At 42.7% G+C, this 12,507-nt stretch overlaps 1 protein-coding gene across 3 annotated transcripts in view; it reads right to left on the bottom strand.

Moving 5' to 3' along the window:
- Positions 1 to 12,507, bottom strand: part of XRN2 (5'-3' exoribonuclease 2) — a 61,974-nt gene that overhangs the window by 40,378 nt on the left and 9,089 nt on the right. Inside the window, exons 2-13 of one of the 3 annotated variants that reach the window (XM_020878357.2) lie at positions 11,026 to 11,153; positions 10,832 to 10,943; positions 9,252 to 9,363; positions 7,535 to 7,593; positions 7,369 to 7,458; positions 6,519 to 6,591; positions 6,326 to 6,376; positions 5,695 to 5,852; positions 4,450 to 4,524; positions 4,225 to 4,358; positions 4,068 to 4,125; positions 3,877 to 3,984 (exon numbers count right to left, since the gene is read on the bottom strand). In XM_020878357.2, the coding sequence (XP_020734016.2) occupies positions 3,877 to 3,984; positions 4,068 to 4,125; positions 4,225 to 4,358; positions 4,450 to 4,524; positions 5,695 to 5,852; positions 6,326 to 6,376; positions 6,519 to 6,591; positions 7,369 to 7,458; positions 7,535 to 7,593; positions 9,252 to 9,363; positions 10,832 to 10,943; positions 11,026 to 11,153 (1,158 nt within the window). Of the gene's footprint in view, positions 1 to 3,876; positions 3,985 to 4,067; positions 4,126 to 4,224; positions 4,359 to 4,449; positions 4,525 to 5,694; positions 5,853 to 6,325; positions 6,377 to 6,518; positions 6,592 to 7,368; positions 7,459 to 7,534; positions 7,594 to 9,251; positions 9,364 to 10,831; positions 10,944 to 11,025; positions 11,154 to 12,507 lie in introns of those variants that run through there. The other 2 variants (XM_070472237.1, XM_020878368.2) reach the window with 2 other exon arrangements.

The raw sequence follows: 12,507 nt of genomic DNA, 5'->3' as shown, positions 1-12,507 counted from the left end.
CATTTCAGGGAAGAATGTAAGAGTCATGACAAAGACACTTGGTTTTACCCTGGAGTGAATAGGCTGTCAGTATAGAGAAGATACACATAAGTAAGAAAACAATTCTTTAAGTTGTAGCTGAATATAGTTCATAATCAAGATGACAATTTTAAAAATTCAACAAGACAATTTAATAATGAGCCTCTATTACCTAAAAAGGGCTGGACAGTGCCTACCCTATCACATGTGTGGCACAAGTGATAAAGGGGACAGTGGGGCTCCAGGCAAACACTACCACTCAGATGCTTCCCCCCACCCCCACCCACACCCCCACCAAATAGACCCAATGAGAGAAGGAAGAAAAGACAGATGTCTGCACTGCTTATTCTGGGCCAGTTTAACTCACAGGAAAGGGTCCAGTCTGCCTTGATTCTTCCCTCCACTCATTTTTGAAATCTAGCCACGGTTTCAACTAGACAGAATTCAGGGCTGACCTTGCTCCCCACTAACTGAGTCATTCAAAGGCGTCCTTCCCCAGAAAGCACCCGTCCCATGCCCATGCTTGAGTGTCCAGGCACTGAAATGACAGCGGAGATGCCCACAGCAGGTACTATAATGACCATCACCCTCCTCTTGGCACTTCCACCCTCCGAGGCAGTACTGCCACCCCAAGAGAACACTTAACAAGATGAGAGGTTAGCACTTTCTGCCAGGAGGGGCTGAATGCCAGATACATGCTGACTGACCACTTAAAATCTCCTAAGATCCGAACACCACCGATTTCCCTAACCATGCTCTGCTCACAGAGTTAATGAGCCGTCTCTTATCTGGCCGTTGACTCCTCCTTTTGAAACCACGCTCTTCACCTGGCTGCCAGGACACCACACTCACCTGTTCTTTCACTCCTGCTGCTGCCTTCACGGGGCCCTCCTCCCACCCTCTGAAAGCTGCTGCTCCCCTGGGCCCAACACCTGGACCTCCCCACATCTCTGCTCTCATAATAATCACCTAGTCTCATGAGTCTCCAACCAGAGCCTCTCCCAACTCAACTCCCGCACCTGTGTGTCTCAACCTTGACATGTCCAAAAGAGATTCGCCACCCCATCTCTGCAGCTCCCAGTCTTCTCATCACAGCTATTCAGACCAGACCATTTTTCAGTTGTTCAGAAAAAAGTGTGTTGGAGACATGCTTGATACCTTTCCTTCTCTCGCACCTAGGATTTACTCCATTAGCCGATCCCACTGGTTCTAGCTGCAAAACCTACTCAGAATCCAACCATCTATCACCACCTTCACTGCCACCATGCTGGCTCCTTAGCATACTGCAAAGGAGCCTCTTAATTGGGCTCCATGCTTCTGTCTCTGCCTCCACACAGCAGCTTGAGTTAATGTTTTCCAGTTAATGTCAGACTTTGTCGCTACTATGCTTCAACGATGCAGACTGAGAGCTGAAATTCTGTCAATGATCGAGAGGGTTCTACCACATCCACCACCTTTTTGACCTCCTCTTCTATTCCCTTCCCTTTGCATCCTCTGCTCCCACATGGGCTCCTCGCTGTTCTCAACATCCCGTACGTGCTCCGGACCAGAGCCTTTTCATGGGTGATTCCCCCCATCTGCAGTGCTCTTCCTGAAAACATCTGCATGGTTCACTCCCTGACATCAGCAAGGCCTTCTCCAGCCACCTTTCCTAGGGCTGCGACCTCCCCAGACACTCCGTCCCCTGCTTTACTTCCTTCACGGCACGTGTCACTCTCTCACACCCTGCATATTACACTTCAGCTTTGTGTTAATTATCCATCTCCCCCAGAAGAATGTCAGCTCCACGAGCTCAGAAGTTCCATCTATTTTTTATTTTGTTTTTTTGTTGTATCACTAACCCTCAGAATACTATCCGGCACATTGTAAACAGGAAATGTGTGCTGAATAAATGAACATTTGCAAGATAAAAGGCAAAGATCAAAGCTCATTAAAAAAAAAAAAAAAGACATTTCTGACCTAACTGTTCAATTTTAATAACAAATACTGATAGACTCCCATTCTACTATATTGCTCTTTTTAAGGGAGGCAGCGACATAAGCAGATCAAGTCTACCTGGACAGGACCTTACTGATATTTCATATTTTTGTCTGTTACGAATTCCTTTGGAAATCTGTCAAAAGCCATGGACACACATTCCTGGAAAATATATACACCCAGATACTTTTATGTTGAATTTCTGAGGGCTCATAAATTTGTCCAAGGCAATGCCCAACCATGCCAAAAAACATCATAACAAGTCACAGACACCAACAAAGACCCAAAGCCGTCAAATGCCCTCTCTACCAGGCCAGCCGGAAACCATAGGACATACTGAAATCTGAAGCACTTTAGTATCTATCAAATCCTACACATCCCACTCTAATGCCAAATACCATCAATATTTAATACTACAGAGGCAAGTCACAGAAAAAGACTTTTCTAACATGAGATTTTTATATCAAGTAGTACACAATGTGTGTAGTTTATTTCTTAAGCATAAACAGCAGCAGTTCGAGTGGAGCCACTGTGACGGTTGAAGACTTGTTAAAAATGGCTGTTCTGGTAAGTGTTTCATATCCCAGAGTGAGTTAGTTCTGCTATCTGAATTTCACATGTGAAGATTACCAAGTACCAAAGGCTCTGAAAAAATGCCTACAGTCCACTGTTATACAAAATGGTACCCAAGCTTCTAAAGAAGAGGCCATTAGCTAGAGTAATGCAAAGCTGAGGAAAATACAAAATCTTGTCAGATACAGTAACATGTTTTAATCTTTGAGGAGATCAGGAAGTTATGTAATGATATTATGTTGCCATTTGCTCACAAAGATCTGTAGGACTAAGAAGCTGAAGGATCTCCTCGCTTCCTTTCTGCTCCTCTCACCCACTGCTGGCCTCCCTCCTGCATGCGGCCCCTCTCTCTAGCCTGAGGACCAGGGGCCCATCCATCCCTCTGACAACCTCAGGCAACACCAACAGCTTCGCCTCTCTCCAGGGGATTCTTCCCCCCGCCTTACCTTCCCCTGAAACCTCCACACTCCCAGAGACCCCTGATGGAGGCACTTCCCCTATTTATAAGCTCCCAGGGATGTCAAGTTTATGCTCAAGATAGGAGCTATCTCCCATCTGCTCAGAGTTCTCAAATCTCCTTCTGAAGGACTTCTGACCTGAGCTCCACATGGATCCATCTGACTGGTTCACAGATTTCTCCTCTCAGGTGTCCTGTGGCCCTTCAATCGCAGCACCTCCCAAAAGAAACTCATTTCGACCTTATCTCCACCCCATCCGCTCCACCCCCAGGGCTCACTACCTGGGTGAATGGCACCAGCAAACTTCCCACTGCCCATGCTAAGCACTCACCATACCCCATATAACCAATTCCCAAATGCTCTGTGGCTTTTATTTCCTTCTTTTACGCCCACATTTCTTACACCAGCTGCAATCCTCTACCTTGGCCAATGCAGTCAATCCATCCCAGATCACCTACATTCTGCCACCAGAGTACGGAGTTGCAAAGTCCAGAGCATACACAGTGCCTATAACACGGCAGCCACCAATTCAATTCCAGCATTCTTCTAGCTTTGGAACCCTCATTTCATGGCCCATTGATTAGGCAGGTGTTTGGATTTATATCTTACTTGAGATTAAAAAGAGAGAAGGTACAATGCAACTCACACAGGGTGCAATACATAATTCCACACAGCAAGCATCATAGCCTTTATAAAATCGTCAAAGCACTGACCACTCGTGATTACACTGGTATTTGATACACTACATTGATTTAACAGCGCACTCAGAGAGGTTAAAAGGACAATCACAGGATCATCACAGCCTATGAGAGACAGGAGCAATTGAGCTACTGCAAGAGAAACACTTTACCTCATCATCCTTTCTTTTTTTAAAAATGCTATCCTCAACTTCACCAACTGCTAACATGATCATCTGTACTCTCTGCAGATTGACATAACCACTTTCTGTAAGGTAACCCTGTAAGTGATAAAATACATGTAAAATGACCTTCTTACAAAAGCAAACACTTCTGTTTTGAAATTATTCAAGAGTGAACTTACCCCGGTTTTGTGTACCACATTTTTGTATATGTTAACCAAGCGGTCAATGGCACCTTCCCTGCCACCAGGAAACAAACATCAAGCGTTAGGACCAGACTGCACTGAAAGGCCAGAGGGCTAAACAGGAGCCTGAGGACACAAGCTCACACACACATACCTAATCTCTAAGGATGGCAGGTGAGGAAGGAAGTCGTTTCCCACAAAGAAGCACATGAAGACCCAGTCATCAATGCTTCTCTCGACATCAAACGTGAACGGCAGGCTGGCCATGGTGAGCTCTCTTTCCAAATACTGTGACCAAAAAGGAAAGATGTCATTAAAGCCATCAAATAGCAGCTGGCTTATTATGAGCATACCGATGCCAATGGTCACTGCCACATACCTCACGGAGAACGCTGAGACGAAGGAAGATAAACTCTCCTTCTCCACAAGGAAGGCTGTCTGCCAGTTCATCATGCTGCAAGAAAAGGGGTGAAGACTCAATCTACTCCAAATCTTCATCCAAACAAATAAAACAGCTTTTTCTAAAGCAAGACCCATTTTAACATTTAGTATTAATTAAGAGAAGAATTTACAAAACCATTTTAAAAATAAAAATTACCCACAATCTCAATCACACCCGGACCGGGGGCTGAGCATTGAGACGCACAGTCGTGTCTGAGTCTTTTGAGACCCCATGGAGCTATCTAGGTTCCTCTGTCCATGGGATTTCCCAGGCAAGAACACTGGAATGGACTGCCATTTCCTCCTCAAGGGGACCCTCCCGACCCAGGGATTGAACTCGCGTCTCCTGCGGTCTACACTGGCAGGCAGATTCTCACCACTGAGGCACTGACTGAGCACACACGTTTTTAACAAAGGGCGACCACTAAATATTTCAGCCTGCGGAGGGAGACATGCATGGTTTCTGCTGCATATTCTTTCATGTTCTGTTTTATTTTTACAGCCCTTTAAGAACAAAAGACCCTCTTAACTCATAGGTCAAACCTGGAGAGCTGTAGTTTGCCAAACCCTGACCTACATCCAACCAATATTAACATTTTAATGTACATGCCTCACCCTTCTCTGTGAACATGTATACTTTTTACCAGTTTTCACTCAACACATCTTTTAAACAGGTACCATATTCTTAAAACAGACACCCTTTTAAATGGATATAAATGGTTTAAATGGATATAACCAAGGGAACTCAAAACAGGGAGAAACTAAGAGTTACTCAAAGGTATCAAGAAGTTTAATGCACTTGATTTACAGTTCTTTTTAAGAAGAATAACCAAACAAATCATGCACAATGAGCATTATTACCGATGAGACCTCAGCCTCGTGTATATGTAAGCTGTGCTAGGAAAGCGGGAAAGAGAATCTGACTGCATGCAAGGTTGTGAATGTGTGTTTAAGGAGTTTGGAAAGATGCATCTCTGTGAGGGGTAACAGAGCAAGTAGATAAAAAAATCAAATCGACCAGTCTTCTTTTTATCCATTTTTAAAATGAGGCAATTATATACTTAATGCCATTGAACTGCACATTTAAACACGGCTAAAAAGTGGTAGTCTGTTATGTATGTTTGATCACAAAAATAGAACTGAAAAATATTAAATGAGGCTACTACCATCCTGAAAGTCTTACCTTTCCCTTCTTTTCTCTTGGCAAACCTTCACAGTCCTTGACATCATGTCCAAACTGATTACAAAGACCACAGGGTTTGGGTTTGTTTGGTTTGAATTCTTCTCTGATAATGGTAAAGTTGGGCTCATGTGTAGCAAGGCCAAGCATAATGAGATCAGCTATCAGTCAACAACAACAAAATACCAAACAGTGAGCACTTTCATAAGACCCTTACTGTAACCAAAGGCAAGATATTATCATAACACAAGACAGCAAGGCAAAGAAAAGCCCAAAGGATCACACAAACAGAGAGCAAAGCTAAAAAGCCTAAAATTTCCTAGTGGCCAAGAACAAGACCTCCAGAAACATGGGCCTAGAGTGTAACTGCCACTCAGAAGTCAACACTTGGAAACTTTCCATTTTAAAAATATGTGTGACCATATTAAAAAGTTGAAAAAATGTAAAAAAAGAAATTAAGATAGATGACTATTTGCCACAGATTGAACAACTCCACACTAGTTAGCTCTCAAACATAAATAAACATGGCATTTTAGAATTTCCAGGCAGCTATGAATAATTCATTACTACACACCAATCCATGGACTCACTACTGTTTAACCCAAGAGACTTCGATCTCAAAGAAGAAACGTACCATCTGCTCCACACAAGCAATGATGAGTGTTTGGGTCATGGTTAGGCTGGGCTAGAGAGAAGGGAAATATATATTTATGTAAATAGATCTCATACTGCAGGAATATCACATTTTACCGAACATTTTCTATACAATGGCTTGTCTTTTTTTTTTTAATAGAACATATAATCAATTATTTATATATGAATTTTACCTCTTTGTCTTCTAATGTAATCCATGATTTTATGTTCCCCTTCACCAGGAGCACTAGCATCAGATAAAATAACCTATAAAAAATAGTTTAAACATTTTTAGCTCATTCCCATTTTTCAAGCTCAAGAATCAACAGAACTGAATATTTTAAAATAAACTGGGATAATTCTATTAAGACAGTGTTACTAATTGGAAATTTTTCTTAATAAGGTGTGTGTTAGACATCAAAATTATTTCACTAGTTAACTGACTACTTGAAGTAGAAAAAATGAAATTTGGGGTCAAACTTAGCCTTTAGAAAAACAGATCAGTTCACAAGTTTCTACTCTTCGCTGCTCTCAAGAATACAGCACTGAGCCATACAAACCCTAAGAGTAATCGGTAAGAGATACCCATTAAATACAGAGTACCACATCTAATTAACAGGGAAATAGGTATACCCAAGATTATATAAACATTTTGCTTAAATTTTACTTAAATACTCAGGAGCACATAGCCATTCTTTAAAGGCAGCCCCATGACTTTATCTTGCTGTATTTTGATTTCTAACAACAGAAATTACTTTCATATATATGTATTTTAAATTATGAGTCCCATCTTACGGCTTCACAGCGATGGTTAAGAGGACAAAATTGGCACTGATAGAAAATTCAGCTGCCGGTCACTGGACCATGCAAGGCACCCCATCTCTAATAACCCTGGAAGCTTCTCTTTCCTCTTAACAGTCAACCAGCATTTCATGGGGCGAGAAAAAGACAAAGAATATCAGTCCTATCAAAGGACATGACTTTGATTGATATGACTCAAATTGTCACCCTCATCTTCCTGAAGTACCAAAATGTGAAACTTACTGTCAAATTTTTCCACCCAGGGTCATTATTTAAACGATCAGCTATGTAATAGCGAAGGCATTTAGCAAGATTGTCCATGAACTCAGTTCCCTAAAATGATAGAAAGAAATAAATTAACCTATCATTTAAGAGTTAGCAATAGCTAGCAAAGTATGAGACTACTTACTGGTGTAATACAGTTGCTGTCAAATCTTTCTTTTATTTCTTCTGGAGGAAGATAGCCACCTAGAGAAGAAGGGGCAATGCTTTGTTCTCCCCATAGACAGTGAGGTAAGTTACTCAATATTAGACCAGAACAACAAAAACAGAAAGTTGAAGTATAAAGAAAGAGAAGTGTTGTCACCTGAGGAACAATGTTCCCCCTTTTCGAAGAAAATAAGATTCCTCCTCTTGAATTAAATGAAGCTGCTTTAACATGACTGTCAAACAACACATGGTACACAAAAGATACTCTATTGTTATATAAAAATAATGACATTCTTCCTAATGACCTGGCACGCATGCATGCGTGCACAGACACACGAGGCAGAGGCTCTAATCCCAGCAACAGTTCTTAAGATGAAGGGGCCCAAGAAAAACAGAACTAAAAAGCCAAGTTTATCACAGCTTTATATCACTTAGAGCAATTTAGAAATTCTATTTTTTCCTCTGTATCACTGAAAAGACTTTTCTTGAACTTCTTCTAACATCTTCAAGAAAAAAAAAAAAGACATCTTTAGAAGCAAAGACAACCTGTTACAAATACAAACAGTAATCAGAATATTAATTACAAGCTGTTAAAATATGTATGTACTTGCATACTTCCAACAAATTAAAAAACATTAAACACACTGTTAACTACAAGCCTCAGATGACTACACTACACCTCTTTTTCCACCTGCCAAACACAACATCCTGAACCAATAATGGTGGCTTTCCTGATCTATCATTTTGCCTCAGGTAACACAACAGTGATCGAGCCACCCTGCAGGCACCGAGCCTCACCCCCCCTCACCCACAGGGGTCTTGGGAGAAGCGGTCCCAGGGGATCAGCACCCTGGTCTCCCTCCTCTCTGAGTCACAGCCAACTCCCGCCTCCGGACCAATCAGGCCTTAGACAGACTGCAAAGATGACCCCATTCGACCCCACAAGCCCCTTCCTGAACTGAGGGAGCCCTGGGCACCTCAGTGCTACCACCTCCACCCACAGTGAGCGTGTGCAAGATCCCAGGACAGCCTAGAAACACGGTGCCGTCATCCCAGGCCTCCGCAGACAGACCTGAGTGCTACGGAGAAGCAGCAAGCAAGCCACCAAGACTGCCGGGAGGAAAACGTTTACAGAACTGCGGCTTCCTAACAGGCCCCGCAGCAAAAGGCAGTAAGAAGCACTCAACATATTTCTAGTTTACAGATCGATGAAAATGAACGGAACGGCTGCACTCGCCCTGACAGAACGTGACAATTTGCTGTCCCTACATAATTCCTTCCTTTTGTCCACAAGTTTCCCTTGTGGCTCAGCTGGTAAAGAATCTGCCTGCAGTGTGGGAGACCTGGGTTCAGTCCCTGGGTTGGGAAGATCCCCTGGAGAAGGGAAAGGCTACTCTCTCCAGTATTCTGGCCTGGAACATTTCAGGGACTGTATAGTCCATGGGGTCGCAAGAGCTGGACACAACTGAGAGACTTTCTCTTCCCTTTTACTACAAAGTTCAGAAACGAACAAGCTTATTAAAGGAATAAACGATTCTATTAACTACTTTTCCTCAACAGTGAACATAAACTTCTCCTGGATATCCTGGATCCTGATTAAATTAAAACCCTACCTACTAGTAAGGAGAAAGCACCAGCCCTGCCCCTCTCCACACAGCTCGTGTAACACATCTAAGCCCAAGGTGCGTGCTCTTTACCTTTCGCCAGTATCTCTTCCCTGACTCGCTGCTTCTCTATCGCTGCTTCCATTCCTTCTTTGGATGCTCGGAACCTCCTTGAACGCTGCTGATTCATTTTAGCGCGTGGTGCCTGAAAATGGGTATTTCATATTTACAAACTATTTCAAACATTTATAACTATATCCGTACATTATTTTGAACCAGCTACTCTTATAAAAATAGCACACTCAAATGGAAAAGCTAAGTAATACGTCCAAACAATCCTTTCACCACATACAGTAGAACCTGAGGGCTTAAATTTGGACCAAAACGCTTAAACGCAGTTCAGTCAGGTGAACGAGTGACATGTCAATAAAGGACAACCCCTCTATGAGGCCACAGCACTGAAGGCCGCACGGCTCAAGGGTGGGCCCAGGACAGTTCCACTGGGCTACAATACTTTCAGACACCCCAGGTGGAAAGCTCGCTTTACTCAGAAACTCAGCACACAGAGCTGCCACAGAGCCAGGATCAGGAAGACCTTCCCTGAGCCCACACACCTAAAAGAAAGAATGGTCTCCAAACGGGACTCACAAGACCATAATTATCACCCTGTCTCTATAATAAAGCACAGCGGGTAGAAACAGAACACTTTATCTTATATCACTCTAATCAAAAGTAACTTCAATCACTGAGGAAGTGTGAATGAAGTGAACTGAACTGTAAGGTTTTGCAACTACTGAATTGGGTTTGGAAGGGACTCTCAAGCTTCCTGTCTGCATAAAGTAAGCTATTTCATATTCTCGTTAAACAGTTCCCTTACCTGTAAAGTGAGACCACCTAATCTAACTCGCGCAAGTGCTATGATCTACATTTATATTTTTAACAACAACAACACAAAAAAAACCGGTTACAGACAAGAATGGGCACATATCTATAAACATTCAAATGTGCACACAACTTATCCTTGACCCAGCAGAAGAGCACAATGGAGTACAGTGAAAGGGCTTCTGCACGAAACAGCTAATGTGAGCTGTAATCTGCTCCAAGGAAGATATACTCCTGCTCCCTTTACTTTTTTTTTTTTACTACACTTTACTTGTAGCTTAAGTTTTCAGGCAGCTAAGATTCTTTCCTTGAGTAAATAGAAAAATTGATCTTCTTAGACCCTAAGTTTTCTGGATCTTCAAAATTATTTCATTCATTACTCTTAACTCTTCAAAAATAAATAAGTAAATAAATGGGACAAAGGCCCCCTCCTCTCTCTTGCCTCACTGCCATGTAGCACTGCCCACTCCATGCCCCAATGCCCTGCATGCGCTGCTGCTGCTCAGGAAGGCCTGGGGGACTCACCTTACCCGTCTACCCCTGCCTCGGCCCCTACACTGGCGAGCCCTTTAAAGCCAGGGCAGCCACCAACACCCCCAGGACCTCACGGGCTCTGGCACAAAACAGGCACACTCACAAAACACAGCTGAATGAGAGACTGAAAGATGAGGCTTTCTTTCTCAAAGTCATTATCGTCAACCATTCTTCACTTGGCTGACTTTCATTCTAGACACTGGGAACACAGCAAAAACACACACAGGGGAACTGATTCTAAGTCCTTCAGCACTTACCACTCCATCTATTGCCATGTAGAGAAGCCGTCTTGGTCTGACAATACTGAAGAGTCTGTCGATGTACTCAAAGATCGCAACCATCATTTCATCCTCGTTTTTTGGTGCTGGTCTACAATGACAAGCAAATAGTGTAATATCATATAGCACTCCTCCGTGACTTGTGCTATCAGCGACAAAAATGGGTTACGTACTTGTCTTCAGGATGCGTACAGGGGTGGATGATTCCATTCATATCCAAATACAGATTATCAAACTCCACATCATTGGGGTTAGGCTTACTGGCATCGACAGGAATCTTTACACCATTGCATTCTTTTGGCTATGAGGAAGTGATAATTAATAGTAGTTTGGTTTGACTGTTCAAGTCTGAAATTGACATATCCTAGGCTCACTATGAACCTGTGCTTCATTTCTGAATTGGAAATAAAATACTTTTAGTCATCTTTAAGTTACAAGGTAGGCTATTTTTACTCCTTAAAGCTTCCAGCACGACAAGTTACTCTTGACTACGTGGGGGACAGTGACCAAATTCCCAAGTCCTTCACCTGTGCAAGAGAGAGACCAGGGAGTCTTCCCAGAATTCTCTCCCTTACCACCCATTTCAACTTAACCTGAAAAAAGCCCCTCCACACCATATGTTCTCACTCCTGCTACCAGCGTCAGGCATCACTTCTCACCCAAAAGATTGGCCTTTGGATGGACTGCCCAGCTTCCAGGCTCTCTTTTCTCCAGCCCACCCTCTATGCTGTCAGTTTTCTTTAAGTACAAATGCGGCTGTGTCTTCTCTTTCCTACGTCTTCCAGTGCCACCACAGCATGTGCAGATCCACGAGCCTGGCCCTTACCAGCCCTCGGTCCTGCCACAACGCTGCTCAGGCCACCCCACCTCCCCTGTTCCCAGAAGATGCCCTTTCGTCTCTCAACACCTCTGCTTCTCCTTCTCCCTCCTGACATCTTATTCATTTTCCAAAGTCTAGACTCAGATCGAATGCCACTGTGTTATCACACCTTGAACACATCCCCCCAACAGATGAACTGTTCCTCTTCCATGTCCTCACAATTCTTATTCTGTGTTTTTCTGACAATTCTTATTCTGTGTTTTTCTGCTTGGTTTGTCATTCTAACCCCCAACTACACTGCAAGTTCTTCAAAGGGTAAGGACTATGCTATACTCACTCCTGGAGGCTCTCAACTGTATTTTTGTGGTAAAGCATTATCTTTCTTTCTGCCAGAGCTTTAGCAAATGGTAAGAGCTAGGTTTTTATCCTTAGTAAAGGCACTTTAAAAATAACACAGGCAAAGTATCATTAAAAAAAATTGTGAACTTAAAAACCCATCATATACATGCTACCTCATGGAGGATCTCAAAAACATTCTGCTAAATTAAAGCCAGTCACAAAAGACCACAAAAGATCCTATTTACAAGATTCAGAACAGACAAATCTTTAGAAAGAAACAGATTAGCTTCAATCTGCAGTGGGGGCGGAGAGGAGGGGAGGAGATAGGAAGTGACTGAAAATGGTTACAACACTGCTTTTGGAAATGAGCAAACTGTTTTAAAATTAGGTAATGGTGCCGGTTGTACCACTGCATTCATACTAAAACACACTTAACTGTTATCATTTTAATGGGTGAATTATATGGTACATATCTCAATAAAGCTATTTTTAAAAG

Source organism: Odocoileus virginianus, chromosome 9 (assembly GCF_023699985.2).
Source record: "Odocoileus virginianus isolate 20LAN1187 ecotype Illinois chromosome 9, Ovbor_1.2, whole genome shotgun sequence".
NCBI classification, from domain to species: domain Eukaryota; kingdom Metazoa; phylum Chordata; class Mammalia; order Artiodactyla; family Cervidae; genus Odocoileus; species Odocoileus virginianus.
Note: the sequence above shows the minus strand (reverse complement) of the source record. Positions and strands in the feature narration are given on the sequence as shown.